Source organism: Triturus cristatus, chromosome 4_1, assembly GCF_964204655.1.
Source record: "Triturus cristatus chromosome 4_1, aTriCri1.1, whole genome shotgun sequence".
Classification (NCBI taxonomy): domain Eukaryota; kingdom Metazoa; phylum Chordata; class Amphibia; order Caudata; family Salamandridae; genus Triturus; species Triturus cristatus.
This window is the reverse complement of record NC_140585.1, coordinates 920,262,136-920,289,990: the sequence shown is the minus strand read 5'-3', so window position 1 is coordinate 920,289,990 and position 27,855 is coordinate 920,262,136. Positions and strand designations below refer to the sequence as shown.

At 49.0% G+C, this 27,855-nt stretch overlaps 1 protein-coding gene across 8 annotated transcripts in view; it reads left to right on the top strand.

The window, feature by feature from the left end:
* The window catches only part of SBF1 (SET binding factor 1), a 1,208,265-nt gene that overhangs the window by 529,630 nt on the left and 650,780 nt on the right, over positions 1-27,855 (top strand). For all 8 annotated transcript variants that reach the window (XM_085653743.1, XM_085653740.1, XM_085653741.1 and 5 more), the window contains exon 15: positions 17,053-17,165. In XM_085653743.1, the coding sequence (XP_085509869.1) occupies positions 17,053-17,165 (113 nt within the window). The remainder of the gene's footprint in view (positions 1-17,052; positions 17,166-27,855) is intronic.

Below are 27,855 nucleotides of genomic sequence, written 5' to 3'. Positions count from 1 at the left end.
CCATGTTGGTAGTGACCGCTGCCCCATATAGTGCTCTGGCAGCAGTAGTTGAATTCCGTAAAACTAATTTCCATTTCAGTTTGGAGCAACAATAGCTAATTTTCATATAAATCTATTCTTACCTGATATGATACCGACCACCAGGATAAATTCGAGGACTTGGCAATTAGATGTAACCTGAAAATGGTCATAATAACAGCATTTCATGGAGTGCTGAAATACCATACATTTTCGTTTCTAAACGGTATTCTTCTACTCAATGGATTAACCTTGGAAGGATGAAAGGCTGAGTAGGCCCTACCAAAGTTTACACCCGTAGTCCGCAGATGGTGCACTCACCCCAGCAGCAAACGTGTACTTGTCTGATCCTCTTGACAGCATCTGGCCATGAAACTATTCATTAAACTATGTAACCTCCAGGACTAAGCAGCAAAGAGAGTGGGCAATCACCAGAAGTGGTTGGTTACTGTGGGCCTTCAGGTGTTCTTACGGTTGCTGCTCGCAACCAGCTTTTCACCACTGTTATCGATCCTGTATAATAAAAAATAAAATCTATGACAACAAGCGGCGTGCCAGACGTCTGATCCCGCTTCACTATGTCCAGCTACACATCATCAGCAATGGCCCCAGGCCTCTCACTGACACTCTCAGCAGAGAGGCCAGGCATTTCATGGGGACGGGGAAAGAATGCACCTCTAAGTTGTCAGGCAATGGCTGGAATGTTGCTCAGGGGAGGATATGTAGACATATTGTGTGTGCTGTTGTTTTGAAATCAGAACAGTATTTAACTCAGACACGCATAAAAAAACACTCTCCCCCACAGCCACACTCTTCACAGAGTCAGTCAGGTGCAACATACCATTTCAAGGCAGCGCACAATGGAACAGACTAGACTTTACACTTAGATACAGATATATTCCAAGAAGATGTGTGTTTTCTTTTGGGACGTAGTACCTTGCCAAAGAAATGGGGGCGGAGGTGAGGGTTCGCCATTATACCTAATTGTGGAACCGTGGACAGATCTTTATCTCGCTCTGAAACAGTATCCATATTTTTACCCAAAATATGATAACTTTCAAAACTGGCAACCTCTAGTTAATTTTGAAAATGTACAAACCAAACACTTACACCTACGCAACTGTCTCAAAAATACTTAGCAATTAAAATCGACATTTACCCACCTATCTGCGGGCAGGCACCTTGGGAGTTGGGATCAGCACAGGGTGCGAGGTGAGCACGAGAACAGAGGTCCGACTCCAATCGGGTCGAGAGCGCATATTTAGCAGCGCCGGCGGCACGGCCCTGGGCTGTGGCGCCGAACGTGACGTCACGAAGGCGCGCTACCCAATGCGCTTTCGAGGTCAAAGGCTGTTTAAGGTGATTTGAATCGATTCCTAAACTCATGCTTTTTGCCGCCCTCCCCCTTTTGCCGCCCTAGGCGGCTGCCTAGTCTTGCCTAATGGTAGAAACGGCCCTGTCTGAGGGACACAAGGTCGCCCCATTGTTGCTATATTGTCCGCTGGGACAAGCATTTTTCTCGTTTGGTCCTGCAGGACTTCCTAGTGTATGGAATTGGTCCCCAACCCACCGCCGGAAGAGTATGGCTTGGGTATCTAGTTCAAAGGTAAGGAATCTGCAGCTAGACGTCTCGATCAGACGAACAAATTACTTACCTTTGGTAACGCATTATCTGGTAGAGACTCTATCTAGCTGCAGATTCCTTACAGGCCCACTCATGCCTCCCCGCTTTGCGGATTAATTTCGTTAGGGCTAGGGTTACTCCCCTTTTTAGGTCTCGGCTCGAAGGCTGCGCTTGCGCAGTCTCGATCCGAGATTTAATGACTTGGAGAAGAGGGGCTTGAACCCGCCCCTCTTCTCCCCTGTTCTCCATTGGCTGGCCTCTTCAATGCTGGCCAGCCATTGGAGAAGATGTCCCGTCACTCCGATCATGCCCCGTCCTTTTCGGATCGGGGGGCGTGTTTTTTGCAGAAAGTCTAATTATCTCCTCCAGCCAATGGCCTGAGGAGATAACAGCAAAACACGCCCCCGAATCCGAAAAGGACGCTGCGTTTCTCCGAGGCATTTCTGCTCTGCCTCGGAGAAAGGCGGTGGTGTGCTTGCCTTTTGCTCTGCCTTGTTATTTCTTTATGTGGAAAAATATGTTTTATGATACGTTTGCAAAGCTGGACTACGGAGGTGGGTAACAAAAACACTTCGTATCAGTCAATATCGTCAAGAGAGAGAGACCCCTCGTGACACCGAGACCCCTGATGCGTACCGGACTTGGGTTCCTTCCCTTTGCTGCCTTTGTTTTAATGTCCGTTTTGCAAGTTGTCGTCTTTCTTATGTTTGGAGCCAGCCTCGAGGCCGGGGGAGCATCTGCCTGTAAAACCGCTTCAGATTTCTCGAGTGGTTTTCTAAAAACAGCCTTCTAGTTTCCGTGTGGGGTGATGTTGGGTGTATATATAACTCCTGGCTGTGCCTGTTTCACGCGCCGTGGCCCCTTCCCTCCCGTGTGTTTGAACAGGAAGGCGGACATGTTTGTCGGTTGGTGAGGGCGCCTCCGTTCCCCTGCAGGACAGCGGACTGTCAGCTCGCCCCCCAGCACCTGGAGCAACAACTACCCCAGCAGAAATCGGCTTCAACTTAGTCACTTAGACAACGGGGCCAGGAGTTACGGGCACCACTTTCCCCGTCATGTCCCTCCACGGTGAACACGATTGACCCCCTCTGGGTGATGCATCCATTCAGGGACTGAACCAAGAGACAGAAAACAGAGTCGCCGCGGAACCACCATGTCAAGCACCGGGGAGAGCTTGGAGGCCCGCCTGGGGCGAATGGATGCCATGCTGCGGGACCCTGCCAGCCAAGTCAATACCGACTGTCTGCTGGTAAGTGACCGGGTGGAGTGCATACTCAGCCGGGTGGTGGGTGGAGGATCTGGAGGGGGGGGCGGGGGCGGCACATAATATGGGCTGCACAGACCTGTACTTGCAGCTGACATCGGCCAGTGGGTTTGCAAAGTGAAGTTTGTCCCCGGCCGCAGTCGGGCTGCTTTCAATGTTTACTTTGCGTTAAGGTGGTGGGCTCAGGCGACCCCTCACTTTGGCGCTGCGCCAACTGTCAGTGCCCCTCCGGAGCGGCCCAGTGTGTTCCCAGGCCGGCCCGCTGGATGACAGCTCCTGCACGGTGCCGCCCGGGGTGTGACAGGGCGAGTCTGGCACCTGCGGGCGGGGACTGTTTACCTGCCCCCAAGCCGTGCTGCAGCTAGTGGTAGCACCTATCGGGCTCGCCCATCGACTCGACGCGAGTTCTGTGTCTGCTGCTTATTTGGACTGTAATTATCAAACCGATCATTGTTTCTGCATAAAATTACCCTAAAAGGAAACAGTCCTCGCTAACCCCCTCCAACAAGCATTTACAATGCAATGGTCTCGGCATTGGTAAAGTTAGAGCTATTGGCATTGCTCATGACATTATTTTTGTTTATGTTTTTGTTTTTAAAACATTTAAAGAAACGGCATTGTCATGAGCAATGCCAATAGCTCTAACTTTAACAATGCCGAGACCGTTGCATTGTAAATGCTTGTTTTTTTGCACATGATTACTCCAGTTACTTTGTGGCTCTGTGCTTCTTGCATGGAAAAAATGAAAGGTACTGTCGTCCGCCTGGGTAGTGACTATAGGTGACCGCGACAACATAACCGACGCTAGCAACATCACGCAGATCCGAACGGAGCCATCGACTGCACGCACAAGGAGTATTGCTCGAGCAAAAGTATCCGGATCCAGCCTGACACCTGGGAAATTCAAAGGTAAGGAATCTGCACATAGATAGTCTCTACCAAATAATGCGTTATCGAAGGTAAGTAACTTGTTCATTTAGTTTTTACCGATCCTGTTTTTAGTGTGTGCATGTGAATGTCTATTTTCGTTATAGTCAGTTTGAACTTAATTCATGTGTCTCCCAAATCTTAAGCTTCTTCCAGCTAGAGCTGTGACTGATTGAGTATACAGAATTGGCTGGGTATATCATACTTCTCCTCTCTGATTTTTAATGGATACTTCTAACTGCAGATTCCCCTACTTACGAATATCTCCAAGCACCAAACTGTATCTAGAGATTTTTTAGGCCGGGCCAGTGATGTAGGAGCTGTGAGTTCATAGATAACTATCTGGTGTTTTGTCAGCCACACTGTGTCACCAAAGTGTGCAAAGGGGTACAAGGAGAGAAAGACATGGGGACTTGCTGCTTTGGTGTGCATCATGATTTGGAGTTTCTACTGCAGTGAAGTCAGATGGCCTGAACCCTGCTTCTGCCTAGATTCACAGTATGCTGTGAAGAGTGAAGTATGAGAGATGTCAACCCTAGGGTGCTGCTACATAGTACAAAATTCTCTGCCCCATCAGAACAGATGTCAACGAAAGACGACTAAGCTAATCTTAAGGGAGGTGAGAGAGATTTTTTAAATGCAAGCACTTTCTCTGCAGTTAGTTGTTCAGTGGGAGAGCAGGAGATGGTACAGCAAGAAGTTATTCTTTCTTGCAGAAAGGTCTTTCTGATGAACAACCTGAAAGAACGCCCAGTTTAATTTGTTAACACCGAATAGACTAACCGATTGAATTTCAGATGGGCCTGTTCTTGGCCTGATCTCTGTTCTAGCGGATGCTACAGAACTTTTCCTGAAGTCTAGATAAACGCAATAAATGGTGTTAGAAGGGCTAGGTCTTAAACATTACAAAGTTTCACCGGCAGGAGGTGTAAAATCCATGGCTCAGGACAATGTATGTATGTTGTATTTGTATGAAGATAAATGGTGTTGTAGCACACTGCATCAAATGCAAGGATACTGTCTTTGAGTGGCTGGAGAGAAAACTGTGTTTTGATAGTGGAGGTATGCTGTTACTTTGTTGTTTTTAAAGAGGGGTATTTGCTCCACTCTTTGTCAATTTGAAGTAGGGTTGGATCAGCCCTGATAGATACAGGAATGGTGTTACAAATCTTGGGTGTATGAATGAGTAGGCCTATTGTTTTGCACTTATTTGTCTCCAATCTGATGGTGTCCTGTTTGTTGGGAGTGTCAAGAGCCACTGCCAGTGGTGCGCTTCTCAGCCAGATAGGCAGGTTAGTCGGTTCTGATTGCTTTGTAGATGATGCAGCTAATGTTGGGGGGGTGGCCACCCAAGATGGCCGAGTGGAAGTAATCCACGGTGGCTCCCCTCCCACAGCTAAGATACTAATGGACAACTGCGATCTAACCGCCACCAGAGGCGAGAATCCGATACAGGAATCCTCGGGGAAAGATCACGACCACCCTCGGAAGAAAATATCTGGTACTGGAGGAGGATTGTACCAGATCGCAGAGGTGGGCAGCTACGTGCAAGGTGGCAGCCTCCAGGCATTAACGGCGGAGATGGTCGACGAGAGATCCCGGGCTGGCCACTGCCTGCTGAGAAGGTGGGAGCGATGCCCGGTGGGTGGACACGACTTGGCGCTTTTGGCAGAATAGAGACATGGACCATCGACCCGACCAGCAGGCAGTGCCTCTGCTGTGGACGGTCAGTGCCCAGCAGTACCGCGAAAAGATGGAAAGATAGTGGAGCGAGCGGCCAGCATTGCCTGACTTCTACATGGCGCTGCTGGAGGAGTTATGTGCCCATCCACTCACAGGATCTGTCAGCCATACCTGAAATGGAGATGTAATAAGAAAAAGAGACCCTGGAAGAAAACCATGCACAAGATAAATCTTCTCCCTCTTTGTTCCTAATAAAAAGGACAAAGATACCAAGGATTTCTCATAAGGGATGCCACCTGATTCCCGATCTCCTCCACGGACCCAGCTCCGTCTAAGATGCGGTTCCAAGACACATGATCAGGGACCCCAAGTGTCCTTCACAAGCCCCGAACCCTGAGGAAGACCTTCATTTGAAACCCTGTCCCTGGTCCAACAACGAAGGACGAAACTCGTCGGCACACATCTTTTGAGGCCAAGAGTCACCATGCTGAAATTCACTGCGTAAAAGCATTGAACATACAAGCGTAATTCACATGGTTGAGTCAAGAACATTTACACCCTTCCTCTGACCTCACCCAGGACCCCCCAGTAGTGTAAAATCGGGAACACCAAAAATAGGTCCGGATTCCAAGTAAAATTTGGACACTTATGATTTAGTATACCGAATAAGTGGCATAGCAGGCCAATAGGGAACATCTATTGTATAGTATGGCTCCCTTTTATGTGATGTTTTTCTGTGTATAAAGCGAAGAATGTCCTTTTTTGTACTATGTATATATGATTTGTTTTGTCAGTATTTCATTGGTGTTTTGCCTTGATTAATGTATTGTCTTTGGTTTAAATATAATGGTGTATGTTTCTGCTCCGTGCAAATGCCTTTTTCGTAAGGCAACTCATCTGTTGTTTTGAGTAAATGATTCCATGAGCTTGACACATTACTGCTAGAAAGGGAAAACACTAATTTTTTCTTCAAGATTCCATAAATATCCACAGCTCATTAAGTGTGCATATGTGGAGACAACTTCTGTAGTACTCCATTGATGAAATAATCATTGATCTATGGTCCGAGAGGTGCCCTTATGTTGCAATGTATTTATGATTCCAACCTCTCGAGTCCTAAACTGAATCACTCCCCCATAAGAGACCACGGAGGAGTTATGTGCGGCATAGCCCATGATCTGCTCCACATTATGGCGCTTCCCACCATAGTTTAGACTGGCCAGAGCACTTGCAGGAGGTGCTGATTGACTCTAGAATGACACTAGAAGGGCCCAAAATGTGTAAGGAGTGTGGATCCAGGGCTCCCTCCTTGGATGAAACGGACTTTGCAGCGACCCCTGGGCATGACTGACATGAGAAAGAATGCGAGTTCCTGTATCTGAAGAGGCAGTTGAACATTCGACGCCGGAGGTGCACTGCAGACCGCATGTGCAGAGAATCCTGAGCCCACCGAAGCTACCTAAACTACACACAGCCTTTATGCCACCTAAAAAATGAATGAATAGGGTGTCCAGCTACTTTACCCCGGTGGAGAGAAGGGAACTCTGGGAATTTCTACAGGCAAGGAACTCAATGGCACTCAATAAGGAAGACCTGCTCTCCTTCCTGAAGCATTTTAAAGCAGAACTCCGAGCAGAACTTAAATCAGATATAGCAGCCTCTGCGGGAACGCTAAAGGCGGACTTGAATACCTGGCTAAACTCCTTCCAACTAGATCTGGACTCCGTGGGGGTGAGGACTCTAGACCTGAAAGCAAGTCTCTTGAATGGGAACAAAGCATGACATTTCACAGGAGTTGCGAACCCAAATACAAGTGGTGTTATTAAAAACAGATGACTTTGAAAATAGAGCCAGACGTGCTAACATTCGGATCCGGGACCTGGAGGAGGGAATGGAAAGTCCGTACCTGGAGGTTTCGATGTGGGCCTTTTCACCGAGGTCCTCGGTGATGGCTAGCTCAAGATTGAGATAGAAGAGGGTTCAACGGTAGGGGAGACCACCACCAGGGTACTGAAATCGTACCGAGATGTCTTGACAAAGCTGAATTCTGTCAAGGAATCAATCCTCCAATCAGCATGAAAAAAGGACACAAAGTTTTAGGGCCTCACCTGCTCCCTGTACCAGACATTGCCCCAGCCACCCTGGCTAGACGCCAACAATTTCGACAGGCGACACAGAATCTGCGGCGTGAACGAATTGGGTACCGCTGGACATACCCCTTTGGCCTAGCCTTTGATTTCAAGAACAGACTGCTGCACGTTACAGACCTGGTGGAGGCGATGGAGACCTTGGGACTCCCGCAACCAGACGAACAACGTTTAGAGGAAACCACAGAGTCGTCAGATGGGTTGCCCGTGGATCCGAGAAGGGGAATCAGTGGCTCACACAGTGTCGCCAGAGGAACCTGAAAAAGTGATGTGAACTGCCTGTAATTCTGGCTGGCTGACTTCCCGGGCACACGGTGTGTGCTTGCAGGGATCCAGATGCCCTTTTGGGGAGGGGTGTTTTGACTAAAATAGATAAAAATAGCTGTGGTGGCGAGCTCTGACCGACTCACCCTTGCCTATGTTTATTCAACAGGCTTGGAATGTTAGACGGGGCCTCGTTGCCCCTAGGGTTTTGTTTAGGGGTTTTTCTTATTTTGCCCTCTGTCGGTACTGTATGTGGGACGGACGGAGGGGTTGTGCGTATACTACTAAAGAGCGGCTGACACTGGAGGGAGATTGAGGGAGGTCGAGAGGGCACATAATGCCAACCCCACGAAGGCACTACAGCGCAAAATGACAAACTTAAAAGGGAAATTGGGGGCCATTCACACAAACAGGGCAGAGCTCACGTTCCTGCCTGTAAAAAAGCACCTCCTACAAACATCGCAACAAAGTAGGCTCCTATTTACCATGACAACTTAGAGTCAAGAGGGAAAAGGAATTCATAGGGGATATCCTAAATAACACAGGAGACCTGAAAAGCTCAGACAAAGATAAAGCCAAGATATTTGGTACATTTTATGAATCCCTATACCAGGCAGCGGCCACCGACGCTATGGTCCAATCTACATATTTGGCCTCAACTGATCTCCCACTAGTAACACCACTTCAAAACAAAATCCTAGGGGCCCCTTTAACAACTGAGGAGATGAGCACAGCCATTACCGCATTAAAGCCCCATAACTCTCTGGGCCCGGTTGGCCTAACGACCCACTTCTATTAAACTTTCAGTTGAAATATCATACCCCATTTAGCCCACCTTTTTAGGTCTCGCCTGGCTATCGCGTAGGCTATCGCGTAAGCGATCGCTCAGCGAGACTTATGTAGGGGCTTCAGAAAATGCTATCAAAGGCTTCCCAGGCGGATCGGGTGGTGGTTACGCGCACAACCACGCGCATTCCATTTGCCACCAGCTACTTCCTGCGTGTGCGCCACCTCACACATTCAGAGAGATTTAGTAAGGGGCACAAGACCTTAGGAATGCGGTTTATTGTCAGTGCATGTGAGGCATTCAAGCGCAAAGCTGGCATCTGGCATCGGACTTGAAAGCAGTGACTGCTTTCGCCAGCGCGCGCTCGGCCTCACTGCATCCCCTCTTACAAAAATTAATTTTCGTTATAACTCACACCCCATATGCTCGTTCGCTCCCACCCTCCTTTTGATGTCGCTTTTCTTGTTGTTTACAAACCTCGCCACACACTGCTGCACGCCACACACTGCTGCACGCCGCACACTGCTGCACGCCGCACACTGCTGCACGCCGCACACTGCTGCACGCCGCACACTACCGCACGCCACACACTGCTGCATTACACACTGCTGCATTACACACTGCTGCACGCCGCACACTGCTGCACGCCTCACACTGCTACACGAAACACTGCTGCACGCCTCACACTGCTGCACGCCTCACACTGCTGCACGCCTCACACTGCTGCACGCCTCACACTGCTGCACGCCTCACACTGCTGCACGCCGCACACTGCTGCACGCCGCACACTGCTGCACGCCGCACACTGCTGCACGCCGCACACTGCTGCACGCCACACACTGCTGCACGCCGCACACTGCTGCACGCCACACACTGCTGCACACTGCTGCATTACTCACTGCTGCATGCTGCACGACACTGCTGCACGCAGTACACTGCTGCACGCCGCACACTGCTGCACGCCACTCTGCTGCACGGCACACACAGCTGCACGGCACACACTACTGCACGGCACACACTGCTGCACGCCGCACACTGCTGCACGCCACACACTGCTGCACACTGCTGCATTACTCACTGCTGCATGCTGCACGACACTGCTGCACGCAGCACACTGCTGCATGCCGCTGCACGCCACACAGTGCTGCATGCCTCACACTGCTACACGAAACACTGCTGCACACTGCTGCATGCCGCGCACTGCTGCACGCCGCACACTACCGCACGCCACACACTGCTGCGCACACTGCTGCATTACACACTGCTGCATTACACACTACTGCATTACACACTGCTGCACGCCGCACACTGCTGCACGCCGCACACTGCCGCACGCCATACACTGCTGCATTACACACTGCTGCATTACACACTGCTGCATTACACACTGCTGCATTACACACTGCTGCACGCCGCACACTGCTGCACGAAACACTGCTGCACGCCTCACACTGCTGCACGCCTCACACTGCTGCATGCCTCACACTGCTGCACGCCACACACTGCTGCACGCCGCACACTGCTGCACGCCACACACTGCTGCATGCCGCTGCACGCCACACACTGCTGCACGCCGCACACTGCTGCACGCCGAACACTGCTGCACGCCGCACACTGCTGCACGCCGCACACTGCTGCACGCCGCACACTGCTGCACGCCGCACACTGCTGCACGCCGCACACTGCTGCACGCCACACACTACTGCACGCCGCACACTGCTGCACGCCGCACACTGCTGCACGCCACACACTGCTGCACGCCACACACTGCTGCACACTGCTGCACGCCGCACACTGCTGCACAAAACACTGCTGCACGGCACACACTGCTGCACGGCACACACTGCTGCACGGCGCACACTGCTGCACGCCACACACTGCTGCACACTGCTGCATTACTCACTGCTGCATGCTGCACGACACTGCTGCACGCAGCACACTGCTGCATGCCGCTGCACGCCACACAGTGCTGCATGCCTCACACTGCTGCATGCCTCACACTGCTGCACGCCTCACACTGCTGCACGCCACACACTGCTGCACGCCACACACTGCTGCATGCCGCTGCACGCCACACACTGCTGCACGCCGCACACTGCTGCACACCGCACACTGCTGCACGCCGCACACTGCTGCACGCCGCACACTGCTGCACGCCACACACTGCTGCACGCCGCACACTGCTGCACGCCGCACACTGCTGCACGCCGCACACTGCTGCACGCCACACACTACTGCACGCCGCACACTGCTGCACTCTGCACACTGCTGCACTCTGCACACTGCTGCACGCCGCACACTGCTGCACGCCACACACTGCTGCACGCCGCGCACTGCTGCACGCCGCACACTGCTGCACAAAACACTGCTGCACGCCACACACTGCTGCACGGCACACACTGCTGCACGGCGCACACTGCTGCACGCCACACACTGCTGCACACTGCTGCATTACTCACTGCTGCATGCTGCACGACACTGATGCACGCAGCACACTGTTGCACGCAGCACACTGCTGCATGCCGCTGCACGCCACACAGTGCTGCATGCCTCACACTGCTACACGAAACACTGCTGCACACTGCTGCACGCCGAACACTGCTGCACGCCGAACACTGCTGCACGCCGCACACTGCTGCACGCCTCACACTGCTGCACGCCTCACACTGCTGCACGCCTCACACTGCTGCACGCCGCACACTGCTGCACGCCGCACACTGCTGCACGCCGCACACTGCTGCACGCCGCACACTGCTGCTCGCCGCACACTGCTGCACGCCGCACACTGCTTTTATGCGAGTTTATGCTACTGACATTGTAAATGACAATGCCTTTTATTTGTTTTAGAACCAAAACATAAATAAAAGGCATTGTAATTTTACAATGCCAATAGCTCAAACTCTTATAAATGCGAGACCTATTGCATTGCAAATGCTTGTTAACTATATGGCAACATAGGCAGTAGTTACCCCCCTCCCCATGAGTGAGGCCTTAATAACGGTCATTCCGATAGCAGGGAAGGACCCCCACTTGTGAAGCTCATATAGACCGACAGCCTTACTCAATTTGGATGCCAAGTTGTACTCTAAAATCTTAGCCAATAGGCTTGACGATTTAATGTCGGAGCTAATCCACCCTGACCAATCAGGTTTCATAAAGGGTAGGCAGACCCATGACAGTATCAGGAGGGTACTGCACCTGATTGAAAAAGCATCCACATGACAAATCCCTGCAATCTTGGTAGGACTAGACGCTGAGAAAGGCAGTCCATAGGGTGGACTTGCCCTTTCTTTTTAGAAGTGACTAGATTCAGATTTAGTGAGACCTTCATTGCAATGATCAGAGTGAACTACGCCCAACCAAAGTCGCAGGTTCTGGTCAACGGGTTGGCTCAGGACCCTTCCCCCTGAGTAGAGGGATACGACAGGGGTGTCCAATGTCCCCACTTCTATTTGCACTTAATATTTAGCCGCTGACTGCCAGATTCAGGTCAACACGGCAGATTAAAGGCATAGGATTTGGGTCTATAGAACATATAATCTCACTGTTCACCGATGACGTGCACTTGACGCTCTCGACCCCACAGTCCTCACTGACGGCTTTGAGGTAGGAACTGCAATTCTTTGAAGGGATACCCGGTTTTCGAGTAAACCTATCTAAATCCTTCCTTCTAAACCTTACTCTCTCGTCCACCAACTTGACTGCACTGGTGGCGGCCACCCCTTTTCAATGGGCGCAATGCAACCTCCCTTACCTAGGGGTGAAGCTCACTCCCAAACTGGAGGGACTATTCTGGACTAACTACCCTCCCCTCCTGCAACAACTAAAAAATGACTTGTACAGATTGACCCCCTTGCATATTTCCTTGTATATTTTCTGGCTAGGACGTATCCATGCGATCAAAATGACAATGCTCCCAAACTTTCTATACCTTTTTCAGCCCTTACCCATACACCTGGACCAGGACCTCATCCCGGCCCTCGAAACGCTCATCACCTGCTTTATATGAGAGAATATAACCTATTACTATAACCTAAAGAGAAGGGAGGGCTGGCCTTGCCAGAATTTGCTCTGTACTACAAGGCAGCCCAGCTAAGAGTTATCACTGAATGGTCAGTGAGGGAATTCTATAAGCTTTGGCTGCACACAGGCAGAGCAATAGTAAGGGTTATATGGGATGTACTCTGGAAACCTAAGGAATACCGACCCCCGAACGCTTACTTAAGCACCCCTCAGACATACAGAATGGACTACGTTTGTCTCCCAATTTACACCCAAACATTTTAACCCACCGGTCCCATCGGTCCCCCCGGCTTTGACACCAGGTCCATTCCATGCTTGGCAGGAAGGGGGGTGTTTGGCCCTATCAGATCTCTTCCACAACTATGACATTTTAACATTTGAGAACTGTCAGAGAGACTTCCTACTCCCCAGCAATGAACACTTCCATTATCTCCAGCTGAAGCACTAGGCGCTGCACCCTAATGTGAGGGAGAGGACCCTAGAGAACTTACGCCTATAGAACAGTTTGTTAGAGGGGTGGGCTCTTCGAAGGGGGTGATCTCCTTTATATACGTCTTGCTACTGGACACTCTACACTGTCCATGTCTGCGCCACATGGGATTTTCGGAACACACACTGGGAACCGAAATCAATGAGGGGCAATGGACAACACTGTGGAAAGATATCACCAAGTGCAATCGGTCCATAGGATTGAGGGGAGCACATTATAAAATGTTGTACGACTTGTACGTGTACCCTACAAGAAAGAAGAAGAGAAAAAAAACACCTCAGATCTGTATTGGAGAGGGTGCGGGCTCCTGGGCGACCTCCGTCATATCTGGTGGGATTGCCGAACAATACAGCCCTACTGGGCGTAAACTCTGGCACAGATCAGGGAAATACTGGGTTACCCAATTCTTAGCTCTCCTGAATTTGCTGCACTGGGCTTGCGAGATCAAAGTCTGCAGTACCAAACTAAAAGTGACAGAGCCATATTGTGAACCTGTCTTGGAGTAGAGCCAAACTTCCGATTTCAGCCGCATGGAAAAAACATAAAGCCCCAGCACTGACGCAATGGTACGCCTGACTTTGGAGGGCATTAACGATGGAGAGAATAGCAGAGATATTTAGGGGCGATTTCAAAATCTTTGAATACAGCTGGGGTCCTCTAATAACTTTCCTCTCACGGTGCCTGCCTCTGATGATTTGCCCCCGACCACGAGGGCTTTGCACCCCTTTCACTTCTGGGCTCCGACGCAACGTGCAGGGACATTGTGAAGTCTCTACATTTCTCCTGGCACCATGGAGCCATAGACTAGAAAGAGCACCCCATGACCGGTCCCACTCGTTAGTACTCAACAATTGTCTTTTTTTTCCTTTTTTCTTTCTGGTTCTATTATTCTTTTTCCTTTAGTTAGGGGATGGAGGGTGTTTGAGGGAGGACTGGGGACACAACATTTAACTTGTTTCTTCAGACAAAAGGTTTGTTGATAGAATTGTCTACATAACTTCCTTCCCATGTCAACAGTGCAACTGTATACCCTGTAGAACTAAGGGGGGAAAGCAGGGAATGTAACATAAAACTGTTTGTGATTTATGGAAAATGCAATAAACTGAATTTTGAGAAAAACAAATGTGGGTTGGCAAGCGGAGCCAGTGGCGTTTGATCAGGATGGGTGTGATGTGGTCCTATTTTTACAGCCCTTGATGAGCCTTATTGTAGCATGTAGGCCATTAAGAGGGGTCAATGTGGAGTCTGAGAGGCTGTGGAGCATGGCCTTGCCTTCATCCAGATGCAGGATTTCTGTTATAACGGTTATGATGTCATCCTCTAGAGAGGAATGGCTTTACTTTCTTCAGCACCTGGTACCAAGCTGTCTTGTTTTCTTTTTTTTGAGGTGTGTTCCTTAAAATCTGTTCATTGTCCAGGTTAAAAAATCTGGGTGACTCGATATTGAGTGAAAATTGAGGTTTGAATATGTTCAGGTTCATATCATTGAGCCTTTTTGGACTAGTTATTACTTGTTGTTTTTGGTGACTAAAAGGAATGCGTTGGTGGCACTGAGCTTCAGGTAGGTACTGGACATCCAGGTCTGGCAGCATGTAAGGCCTTTGATGTCTGGAGCATTGGAGATGTTTCCAGTAGAGATATGTTGGTGCATTTAGAACATTTTACTGTCAAGAATTAGGGGCCATCTTTGTTTTCAGAATGGCATTGTCGTTTGTGATTTGTAATGAAAGTGTCTTCATTTCACAGTATGAGCTGAAGACAAATTAATTCTCATGCAGGAGTGTCTGCTGTTGATATTATCTTAGAGTTGTGTGTAGATAGTTTTACCTCTAAGTTTATTGATGACAGCTAGGTGAGTGATGGGCCAGTAGTTGGCAAGGACATCTCAGCCTAATGTAGGTTTTTTAAGAACTGTGATGATCTGGCCTTTCTCATGGCCTTTTAGAAAGATGCCTTGTATGAAGGGGCAATTGATGAATTTGAGTAGTCAGTCAGTTTTGTGAGCATCTTCCCAGCATTTATTCAAAGGATTTGAAATGGCAGGTGCAAACATTCAATGCAATGTGAATACAAAAACAGAGAGTACAGTCTTCCTGATGAAGTACATGGACGTACTTATGTAACCTAAAATTTCAAACACTACAGACAATGTTCATGTCCCATAGCCAACAGATACCGGACGAAATGAAAGAGCCAGAATTTCTATATGGGCATTAGGAGGCCCTGTTCCCTGCCCTCTGGAATCATTTGCCTCCAACCCTCAGTCTACCTTCCGTCTTACGAGAGAGCTGTAGCCACTTTTCACTGTGGACTGGGTACAGTTTGAGAATCTTCCCTGTCCAGGCAAGCTTTGTGGTATGCTGGTGTAACAAAACAAAATTTGGCACAGCACCAGTGAGTTCATCATCAGGGTCACTGTGAAGCCTTTTCTTAGTGTCTTAGCCACTCGTTACTGAGCAGTAACCTATAAAGTTACTGTTCTCTACTAATATCGGCACAGGGCCTCCAAATCAATGCCTCTGCAATCCAGTTTGCACTCCAATTCTTAATTACACAGAAAATCTGCGCATGTGTCACTGTCAATGATCTTCCTGCCTCTGTTACTGATTGCTCATGTATCTCGTGCAGTGTTGCAAATCACATGCTATGCTTTCTCCTGCCATCTAGGGTTGGGTTCTGGATATTACTAGTTGTATAAGTTCAGAGTCTCTTCATCGCATCCACTGAAACAGACAGCGTAATGCACTGTTCTGGACAGGAAATGGAACGGTTCAGCATCACTGATGTGAATGAAAGAAACAGAGCCAGTCCCCTTTCCAGTACAAGTGTTATGATCTTAGAGTGCCTTATTCTTTAGAGAAGCCTTTACCGCTCTTGTCAGACACTACATCTAAGACACCTAAACCTCAAGCACAAAGGACACAAATGTTTCAGACAGAAGGACAGAGGACGCCTGCTTATTCATCCACACTTTTTTTTTTTGATAAATAGTCTCTCCCTTTCAAACCATTGAGTACCATTATTTAAAAAAAATCCATAACATGAGCAGAGATCCTTTCATAATTACTTATGTTAGAATAGACTTCATGTACTAACTACATTCATTGTAAAGAACACCAAAAGTGCAAACTAATTGTAAAAAAGGAGGCAAAGTGGCTTTTCTAAAAAATATTATCTTAGCTGACGTATCTTAAGTAGCTTTTTGTTACAGGGGCAGATAGAATTACTTCTGGGAAATTCAGCCCTTGAAAGAGGCACACGACTGTTGTGAAGACATTTACTATAACTTTCACCATTTTAAGTAAGCCACAACTTTAGAGGAGAAAGGTACTGCTTTACAGTTTATGCACAGTATGTGATGTGAGATAACACGCTGGAAACCTTCAAAGTTCGCTTATCCATATCAATCAGTTTATAGCTTGTACTGATGTAGTGTGAAATGCAAATCTTCACTACCCCAAGATGTAGCGAAGTAGTAAGGATATTTAGTAAATTCCTCATTGTACTTAACACTTGCACAAACACGCATTCTGCTAGGGAAAAGTTAAAGTATTCAAGGTGGAGTATATGACCTTGTTCATTGTGGGTTTTGGGGCATGTTCACAATCGTTCAATTTGTCAAAGATTTACAGATATGTAATATTGTGAACCTAAGCCAAGACAGCAGGAGATCACATAGTACATTAACCTATAATAGCGCAAGCCACAAACCCATTGTTAAAGGTAAGTAACTCTGTCCTAATTAGACTCTGTGCCTTTTAGTGACTATATTAGTTTTACTAACTCAGCCCTTTCTTTCTTACTTCTCCTCTTCATCTGCACCAGCTGCTATTGTTGACAGAAATGGTACTGCTGTGGCAAACAGTGCCCGACGACTGGAGGTGGTGAGGAACTGTATCTCCTACGTCTTTGAAAACAAGATGTTGGAAGCCAAAAAGGTGAACGTTTAAAATTATATTTATGTATGCATATATTACTCTTATTCCTAGTTTCCTTCCTTTGTGTGTCATGGGATGTTCTCCTTTTGATTGAGAAGCAAGGAGCATGTGCCACAGAACTAAAAAAAAAAAAGAGGGTTGCGCACATGACAGTTGAGCCCTGCAGACACACACCTCTTTGCTGCCTGACAACATTTGCTCTGCCTGGTCATCTGGAAGCATGTTGCCGTCTCTCATTAACCCAATCACTGCTAGGCCCCCTCCCCCCCTACCACTCCCGTGCTAAGCCTTTGTTTAGCAATTTGGTGTAGTTTTCTCTTAGGCCGGCGTTAGTTTTTCCTCCACATTAGGTAACCGTGCCAAATTTGTGTTTTTTTCCCCCCTTCATCCAGAGGATTCTAAATGGGAAAAAAGTGCTGCAGGAGAAAGCGTCTGTTTTCTTCACTGCAAATGGTATCAACAAAGAGGTTGCGGTGCTAAAATCACCATCTTCCCAGCTTTCAGGAACAGGCAGACATTTGTCAGAAAACAAACATTTTTTACACAGTTTTGGCATTTTACTAGGACATAGACTATTTTTCCTATTTTTTTGTGCTTTCAACCTCCTTCCAGTTAGTGGTAGAAATGGGTGTGAAACCAATAATGGATCCCGGACCCCTATCCATTTTTGAAAAGTAGGCAAAATTCTGAATTCAGTAAGAGGTCATTTATGGAGATCCTGCAAGGTTTTCCTACAGAAAGTAACAGCTGAAATAAAAAGAAATATTGAAATTGAGTTAAAAAAAAACCAACCATTTGTGCCTACGTTTTCTCCTGTAACTTCTCAGTATGGCACATTTTTAAAGCAATACATCGTTACATCTGCTAGACCCTTCTGGTTGCAGGGATATATAGGACTTCTAGGTTCATCAAGAACCCAAGGTACCCAGATCCAATAACTGAGCAGCGCCTTGAAATGTTTTTTCATTGTGTACTGGGTATACAGCAATTAATCTGGTATAATATAAAGAGTTAAAAATAGGTATCAAGGAAACCTATGAATTTCCGAAATGGAAACCACATATGGAGTTTAGAAGCAATAGTTATTTGAATATCTCCGAATTTGTTGGTACCCATACTAGCATGCGAATTAAAGGGCATTTTTGAAAATTACTTCATTTTTACACACTGTCTTACATTTGGAAGGCATAAATGCATAGAAAGTCAATTGGTAATAACACTTGTTCTACTATTCTGTGTTCCCCTAAGTGTCTTGATACAAACGGTACCTCACTTGTGTGGGTAGACCTAGTGGTCGTAATAGGAAATGGCCCACAAATCAACGTGAACACATCCCATTTTTCCAGTGAAAGCTGACCCTTTTTTTGCAATATGCCTAGCAGTGGATTTTGGACCCTAGCTCAAAATGTATTGTGGAGACATCAAAATTAGGTATCGCAAAACGTCCTGGTTTTTCAAGGGGGAACCTATATTTTTGGTCCTAGGCTCAGCGGGCATGTAAGGAAATCTACCAAACTCAGATATTTCTGAAAACTAGACACCCGGAAGTTGTGGCTTGCGTGGATCCCCCAAATTTTTCTTACCCAGAATCCCCTGCAAACCTTAAATTGAGCTAAAAAAAAAATCATTTTTTCCTTACATTTGTGTGGGAAAGCTGTTGGATGGGCCATATGCCGGGGGTCATATGGCCCATCCACACAAGTGAGGTAGCATTTTTATCGGGAGACTTGGGGTAACACTGGGTGGTAGGAAATTTGTGACGGCCCGGTGCTCCAACAGTTTTCCCACTCAAATGTCAGGAAAAAATCATCCTGGATAGGGGCAGAAAGACTGCCCATTTTTTGGGGCGGTGGTAGCATTGGCATGTCCATTGTGGGCAGCCCCCACCCCTAAGCTAAAAAAGAAAATCCCTGGTGCCTAGTAGGCTTTGTCTCACCTGCCCCCTAGGGGAGGCAGAAAGACTTCGGTCCCTATTATGTGGGGTGGGGCATGCCCATGCCCCTTGTGGGCAGCCCCCATCCATCTTTTCTATTTAAAAAACATCCCTGTTTTATATTGGCATTTCTGCCCACCAGATCAGGGGTACACCCATCTACCCCTTGGGGGCAGGAAGACTATCCCATTTGTGTTTGGGGTGTGTGGTATCATTGGCATACCTATTTTGGGCAGCCCCCAACCTTACATATAAAAATAAAAAATCCCTGGTGTCTAGGGGGGCTAGTAACCCCATCTTCTCCCTGGGGACGGCAAAAATACTTCTGTTTTAATGTATTTTGGGTGGGGGCATGGTCTTAACCATTGTGGGCAGCCCTCACCCCTCTTTATTTAAAACAAAAAAAAGAATCCCTGGTGTCTAGTGGGCTTTCTGCCACTCCTCCCAGGGGGCAGGGGGCAGATTGGGGGTTATTACTCCCATCTACTTTAAAGGGCAGGCAGAAAGAATGTCCCATTTTCATTTGGGGGGGGGCGCATTGGAATAGGCACCCCTACTTATTAAAAAACAGTAAACCCTGGTGCCTAGTTGGCTTGCTGCCCACACCGAGGGGGCAGGGGAGAGGTGTGGGGGGACAGATCAGGGTTTGTTGCCCCCATCTCCCCCCTCCCCGGGGGCAGAAACACTGAATATGCCCCAAAACAGTTGGGGGAGGGAGCAAAAGCGCTTGCCCAAGGGGCCGCTCCCCCCGCCGCCCCCGGTGTCTAGTAGTGTAGTAGTGGATCGCTTATTGGGGCATTGCTCTTCTGTGGGGATCCTCGAAGCAGGGCTCCACTAGGGAAGGATACCATTGGAAAGCGGATATTCTCCCCTTTCCTATGATACCTCTCCTGTGTGTTTCAGCGGTTGGTGGGGTGGGGGGGGGGGGGGGTACTGAGATAGCCCTACAAGCACCAAAGCCCTGAAGCTGAATTGAGCCAATCTGCTCGTTTCATTTTCAATGTAATGACGTCAGCGAGCAATGCGCGACGACCGTCATTTTACATTAAAATAAATGCCTCGGGCAGCTGGGGGAAGGTCTTACACAGCTCATGAGGCTAAAAACTGGAGAGAAAAAAAAAGTCGTCCATCTGCTGTAAACAGCATAGGGATTTCTGGATTGTGTGCAGAGGATGGAACCATTCCGTCCTCAGCACATGACCACTGTGGCTGGGGATGCAACCGTTTCGTCCTCAACACGGAATGGGTTAAAGCAAATATGGAGTGATTTACAGCTCAAGCCGTACTCATTTATTCTTCTTTTTTGGATCTTTCATAGATTCCCATGCTTGAATCATTCCCCATAGCCTTTCTATGTCCTTTTCAAAAAAGGACCACACTTGAACTATAACCAATCAGCCAACAGCACCCTCTAGAACACTCCCAACTGAGTCTGAATCCCTCAGAATTTGTCCTGCACGTCGTGGAAGGGAGTCTCCCTGAGCTCTGCTCAGCTTTTTCCTTTACATCGGATGATTTATCTACAGCTGCTATGTCTGAGACTTCTAAAAAAAAAAAAAAAAAAAAGGTCTCTTCAGATCCTACAAGACCTGTAGGAAGAAAAGGCTACATGTGGATGAACCACACACACTGTCTTTACCGTACCCTCAACATCCGGTAAAGTAGTGCAAAATAGGTCACACTTTCTCCTCTAAAACATTAAAGGATAAGGAGGGACGGCTATTTCTTTGACTACAGAAGTCTAAGTCTCAAAAATCAACCATTTCTGAGGACAGTGATACATTTGTGAGAAACCACAAAAGGTCAAGATCTGACCAAGGAGTTTCTGAGGAGAGCGGAAAGGTCTTAAAAACACATCATAAAGATCCTCTTAGAAAGGAGAAGCTAAAACTCACCTTGTGAGAAAGTGGGTTTCTGTTGCAGTAACCCCCCCCCCTCCCCCCCCCCCCCCCCTCCTTTTTTTAGGTCTCGGGACCATCCGGTCGGCAGACCGGAAGTCCGGAGATTTAATGTCTTTGAGAAGAGGGGCTTGCACCCGCCCCTCTTCTCTCCTGTTCTCCATTGGCTGGCCTCTTAAATGCTGGCCAGCCACTGGAGAAGAGGTCCAGTCACTCCGATTATGCCCCGTCCTTTTCGGATCGGGGGGCGTGTTTTTTAAAGAAAGTCTCATTCTCTCCTCCAGCAAAGACAAACACGCCCCCGAATCCGAATCCGCCACTGCCTTTCTCCGAGGCATTTCTTCTTGACCTCGGAGAAAGGCGGTGGTGTGCTTGTCCTCTCCCCCTGTGTTTAAATGCTGGTTCTGCAGCCTTCACGTAGCTCTGCTGGTCGGTTTCAGCACCTTTCACCGAGATCTGCTTTATGCGCCGGTTCTGGCGCTCAGCTGCTGGTTCTGCAGCCTTCACGGAGCTCTGCACCTTTCATTGGGATGTGCTCTGCGGGCAGGAGAGGTAGCGGGACTTTGTCCGGGGGAGCTTTGCCGCCATATGGCACCCGCTGCCCTGCGCGTGTTTGTGAGCCAAAGGGCTCTGAGAGGGAAGGTTACTCAGCTGTTTTGGGTAGCTGGCAGGGGGCGGGCAGGCAGCCCTGTGTGGCTTGACATCAGGGTGTGGGGTGGGCGGGTCGCACACCGAGGCCTTTGTGGATTCTGGACGGCCTAATTCAAACAACAGACCGAGTTCTTAGAAATGCAGGCCCCACAGGAGGTCGACCCTAATCCCTGCACTCTGAGAGCTCGGTCACAGCCTGTGTGTTTATCTGACTGTTCTGCCAACCTGCCCCTCCTCTCTGTTTTCTCTGCTCGGCGAAGTAAACAACCCCTCGTTCGCTTGGATGCTAACACACACACTACCACGTAGGAGTGTGAAACGTACCAGGAAGATACCTCAGTGGGTAATGCGGCTGTTGCAGAGATGTCCGTAAAACTGCAGGTTTGAATCACGGTTAGGTTGAAAACTGTGCTTAGCGCCTACTGAGGAGAGTGTTTGCGTGACTCGTGAGTCACAGGTTCCAATCCCAGCAGGCCTTTCCTCCGGCCGAGGCCAGGAGAAGCAGTGGTGTTTCTCTTCCCCTCAGCGCTCACCCGGGCACCGCAGGGCTGTGCTGGGCACTGCCCTCTGGGATACGCGGGAAGGACTCAAGGCAGGCACCGAGGCCTTCACAGCCCAACTCTCCCTGAGTCCGCCGGGTCTTCCTGCTAGTGCTGTACCCCCCAGATGCTGGTGATATAGTTCCGCAGGATAAAGCGCTTGCTGGGTGCTGAGATTTGTGTAACATTCAGTGGTCTGCAGGTTTGGTCACGGAGGGGTTGAGCAAACGCTCGCCCTTGCAAGTTGTTTGAAATTATTGCCGTTAAGTTGAGTAGCAATAACTTGTTACTTATAGCTCCTCAAACCACACGCGACGACAGTAAGCACTACACAAGCGCCGTGTTATTATTCAGCGGGTCACAAATGCATCAGCTTTTGCTCTGGAATGCAGCCAATACGATATTTTTCATCAGCACATGTACACAGTATTAATTAAGCAATAACAAAAAGATTCAGGTCTGAGTGCAGGGGTTTGAGCCTGTGAGCTTCAAAATCTAAACAGACCCCGCCATTAGGTGCATTGACCCACAGAGGTATCTCCATTTGAATTTAACACGTGTCTTGTAAATTGCAGTGTTCAAAGGCTCCCGTGACAGCTACACAAACTAATTCGCTAGCTCACTGGGATGGGTCCCTCCTCCTGTACATTAAACAAGTCTCGGCAGCAAGCACATTATCCCTCCGGGCTATATTAGAAGTGTCAATAGCAATTAAACATGGATTTTCCTAACTGGTGACTTTATCATTTGTGGACAATACATGACATAGAGGGCAGGAGGGTGGCGCAGCAGAGCAGCAGGCTGGGCAGGGGGCCCCGGGGCCACATGGTCGCCGGTCGTGAGCTGCCTGTCCGGGATTTCCGGTCCGGGCTCTGTCCCCGGGGTCCGCTGGAGGGTAGCCGGTGAATGCATTCCAGCGGGGGGTGCCCGGCCAGGGTCCGGGGGCTGCTGTGGGCTCCGCGGTGCCGGACACCTCTGGGACCCCGGATGCTGCAGAGCCGTGGGGCAGCACCTCCGCCGCAGTCAGGCAGGCAGCGAGCTGTCCACCTCAGCGCACTCCTGTCTCCTTCTCTCTCACCCCTCCCGTCCACTCTCTCCTGCCCACTCACTCGCTGTTCATCTCATGCTCCCTCTCCTGGAGTCTGTGCCCCCTCTCTGCTCCCACCTCTCTACTCCTCCCCCCACCCCCTTTACTTCCTCATCTCCGTCCCCAGGGACCGGGCGCGCAACACCAATTGGACTCAAAGGGCTTCATTCCCCCCCCCCCCCCCTCGTGTGTGGCAGCCCGGGATGAGACAGCTTCCCAGTGCCCACACAGCCGCACCCGAGCACTTCACAGGTCTTTGAAAGACCATTTGCATGTTAATGAGGCCTCGCTGGTGTTTCACCCCTTCTAAGAGCCCCTGCAGCTCCACTCTGCCTATTGCTTCAAGATTCAGGCCAGCACACCCCCCCTCGAAATTGGGCTCTAGTTGCGCCTCTGTGTGCAACCAGACCTCTTGCACGGTCTGGGAGACACAACCTAACACATTGCTTTTATAAGTGTTCCCCTTAACTTAATTGTTTTGTTCGGTGTTGATTTTTTCTTCTCCCTGTCACATAATAATAAAATGCACGATACAACTGAAATGCTTGTGACAAAACATCACCAGTAAAACAGTCCGATGTTATTATTTTTAATTTCACAATATTTATTGCAAGCATATAGTGGATTGGTCAGGTAGCTGCCTGTTTTCTCTTTTTGTTTTTGTGCCGCTTGCAAAATATCCATTGCGACAGCTTGCCAAGTCCAGATACATTGGGTTTGCCAATGCTTGTTTGTAGTTACTGTGACATGCGCACAAAGCACTGCATAACAAGCATTTACAATGCAACGGTTTCGGCATTGTTAAAGTTAGAGCTATTGGCATTGCTCATGACATTATTTTTGTTTGTTTTTGTTTTTAACAATGCCGTTTCTTTAAATGTTTTAAAAACAAACACATAAACAAAAATAATGTCATGAGCAATGCCAATAGCTCTAACTTTACCAATGCCGAGACCATTGCATTGTAAATGCTTGTTCTTTTTTGTTGTCAGACTACTGATACTCTTTGACTTTGTGTGCCCTGGGCTCCTGCCAATCAGGTGCCCAGAGCCTGTGTTCCTTCCCTAAAACTGCCTAACAGCCTAAACCCAGTTGGCATCTCTGCCCACATGTCAGCCCCTGGTAAATGGTACCCTAGGTACTCAGGGCCCTGTGACCAGAGAAGACCCCTAAGGGCTGCAGCACTTATTGTGCCACCTTTAGAAGCCCTGTACCCTGACACACACACACACACTGCCTTTGCAGGCTGAGTGTCTTGGTGCAGAATAAAACAGAGTCGACATGGCACACATCCCTGTGTGCCATGCCCACAACACACACTGCCCTGGCATACCTTAGTCACCCCTGGGTGCCCTATCCCAGTGGTGTGGGTACAAGTGCATGAGCCCTGTGCCCCTACAGTACGCAGGTCCATCCATGGGCACTGTACGTACAGTGCTGCCATTAAGAGTATATGGTGCTGGGAGGTCGTCAACACGAACTCCACAGCACCATGATGACAACACTGAAGACTGAGAAGTTTGGTATCAAACTTCTCAGCACATGAAACCCACACTGATGCCAGTGTGGGATTTAATGTAAGATGCACGACGGAGGGCAACTTAAAGTTGAACCTAACCTACAATCCACGTCCTGTCTGAGGGGCTGCCTAGGCTGTCACACAGCAGACATGTTGCTGGACCCCTGGGTAGAGAGCCATCCGCTCTCCTGGGCCTGCAACAATGCACATCCTGGGCGAGGTGCTAGGTCTTCTCCCCCAGGATGGGCAGGGGAAGCTTCAAAGGCATGCCACCTTTGTGAGCTTCTCCAGGCCACTTGCTGTACTCAGCAACTGGCCCCCGCCGGTTCTGACCTCCACTCTGGCGGGAAAACTGGCGGGAAACCCCAAGGGAGGAAAGGGGGTGTGCCAGCCTCTGCCAACCCCACCCCTCAGGTGGGGGAGGCGAGTTGAAGCACATCTCCGTGCTCTAGCCATCTTGAAGATGGGGAGCCTTGCCCAATCAGGACTAGGCTACTGCCCCCCTCCCACAGGCGAGTGGCAGGATAGGGGGTGTACCCACCCCAGGGAAGGGACCCATTGGTCCCTGCCCTTTACCTACCTGTAACGCCCCTAAATTTAGTATTTAGGGGCCCCCTGAACCTTCCTTCCTCAGATTCCGATACCGAAACAAGCAAGAAGATCAAGAAACCAGAAGACCTGCCGTTCAACTGCTAACAAGAGGAAGACACCAACTGATTTGGCCCCAGCCCTACAGGCCTGTCAACCCTCGAACCTGCTCCTGCTAAACCCCGGCGTCTCCAGTGGTCAGCAACCTCAAAAACCCCGGAGGACCTGACTGCCTTGTGACTCCTAAAGACTGGGACTCCCATGAGCAGTGGTTCTGCTCAAAGCAAGTAAAAAGCCCCTGGTGCCAACCAGGAACCACGACTCCTGCACACTCTGCACCCGCCAAGCCTGGCCTGTGCCAGAATGGACAAAGACCACGAGGATGTCCCCCGGCGACTGTGACCCCGAATCCAGCACCCAAGGACCAACCTCGACGCTCCTGACGACGCCTGCAGCCTCAGAACCAGGGACCCCTCCAACCGCGACCCGCTGAGGGTAAGATTTCCTGACGCGAAAAGACACTCCTACACCCAGTGCCATTCGGCCCCCTGTGCCCAGCTCCTGGGTGCCTACCTAACCTACAGCTTCCCAACTTACCTCTCGAAGTGGTGCTCGCACCTGAAGAATCTTCGTCCCCGAGCTTGCAGCCTTTGTTCGTCACTGAGCTTCTCAATTGAAATCCATTGAGCGCCCGACGGCTCAAAAGCACCCTGCCGCCCCAGTGCCCCTGGGAGTGCAGCATCTATCCTAATTTACTTCCCCACTTGCCCTGAGTAAGTGACCAGGAGCCCAGCTCCCACAGCCACGTGACCTGCTTGCCAGCAGCCACCAACCAAAGGCCCCCTCCCCGCCATAGGATAACATTGGGCCTAACTCTCTGTGCCCAGAACCTTAAGTCTGCCAGTCGAGTACTTACCCAAAAGCCAATAACACACTTTTCTTCCATAGGGTAACATTGACTGTTTTCACTTGGAAATTCTGTGTCGAGTTTTGAAACTTTAAAATATTCACTAAAAATCAGCCGATCAACGAAAACGAAATTACTCGCCTGCTATCAGGAGAGATCCCAGTGCTGGATCCTGGTGCCCAGCACTGACCCTGAAAAGTAATTACAACCGTACTTACCTATAACTTGATTTTCCTCCGTAGGATAACATTGCCTGGTTTTTGCCAGAAATTCTTCTAAGTGTCGATTTTTCAAACTTACAAATATTCCTTAAAAATCACCTGTGTAACAAAAACGATTTCTTTCAACTGTTTACAGGAAATGCACCAGTGTTGAATCCAGGATCCAACCCTGAGTAAGAAAATAATTCGTAAAGTAACTAAAATTGCATTTACTTAAAAAGTCCCATTGAGCTCAATGTTATAATTGTGTTTGAATTGTGTTGCCTATTGCAACAACTGTATCTATTGCATTCAAAAGTCTATTGCCTATTGAAAATATTTTAACTAAAGCATCTCATTCTGAGAAAGTATATTTTGATACCTATAGTTGGTTCTAAAATAAAACAACCATATATTTTTATATAAAAACCATTGGCCTAGAGTTCAGTTCTTGAGTGTGTGAGACCATTTGCTGACTGTGTGCAACAAATGCTTTACACTGTCCTCTGATACTGCCTTACTGCTCGACCAAACTACCACTTTAGAGAGTAAGGTTATATTTAACTTTAGCCTCTGCCAAACCTCTGGGGACTGTGGACTCTGTGCACACTGTACCTATTTGGGAACAGTATATACAGAGCCACTTTCTTACACATCTCCACAGGGGCAGCCTCCTCTCAACCTTCTACTCCATCTATGAAGACTGATGAGCTTAGACGTTCTTCTTCCTCTGAACCGTCAAGATCAAAAAATCCTCTCAAAACCCAGTCGAAGCCGGTATCGACAGCAACGGTCACCACCATCTTGTCTATGAGACCAGGGCCGGACTGGCCATAGCGGCACCTGGCATTTCCCCGGTAGACCGCTAGGGTGGGGGCTGGTTTTGGGCCCCTGGAGGGCCGTTTTTGTTACCGGGGATCTGCAATATCGGCCCCCTGTAACAAAATCGTCCGAAACCGGCCCTCGCAAACTGCTCGGCTGCACTCCCCCTCACTCCAGGGAGGGCCGGCTGAGCAGTTTGCCAGGGCCGGTTTCTCTTCCCAGTCCGGCCCTGTATGAGACCTTTGTCGAGAACTACAACGGCTAGCGACGCACCCATCTCATCGGCAAGAGTAACCTCATCCATCAAGACAACAACACCGTTGACGATGACACCGTAAACTGCAGCAACATTGATAAAGACCACGTCGACAGTAGCACAAGTGTCTACCGTTGACACCTAAGTTCACATTCACATGGTGACGATGATAAAAATCACTAAAATAAAAACCGCTTTAAAGCCTAAAGTGACACCCCCAGCAAGTCTTCACCTTTGCCACCAAGTCACTTGTTGGACTTAGAAGAGCCGGACAACGATGTGCCTTTTGG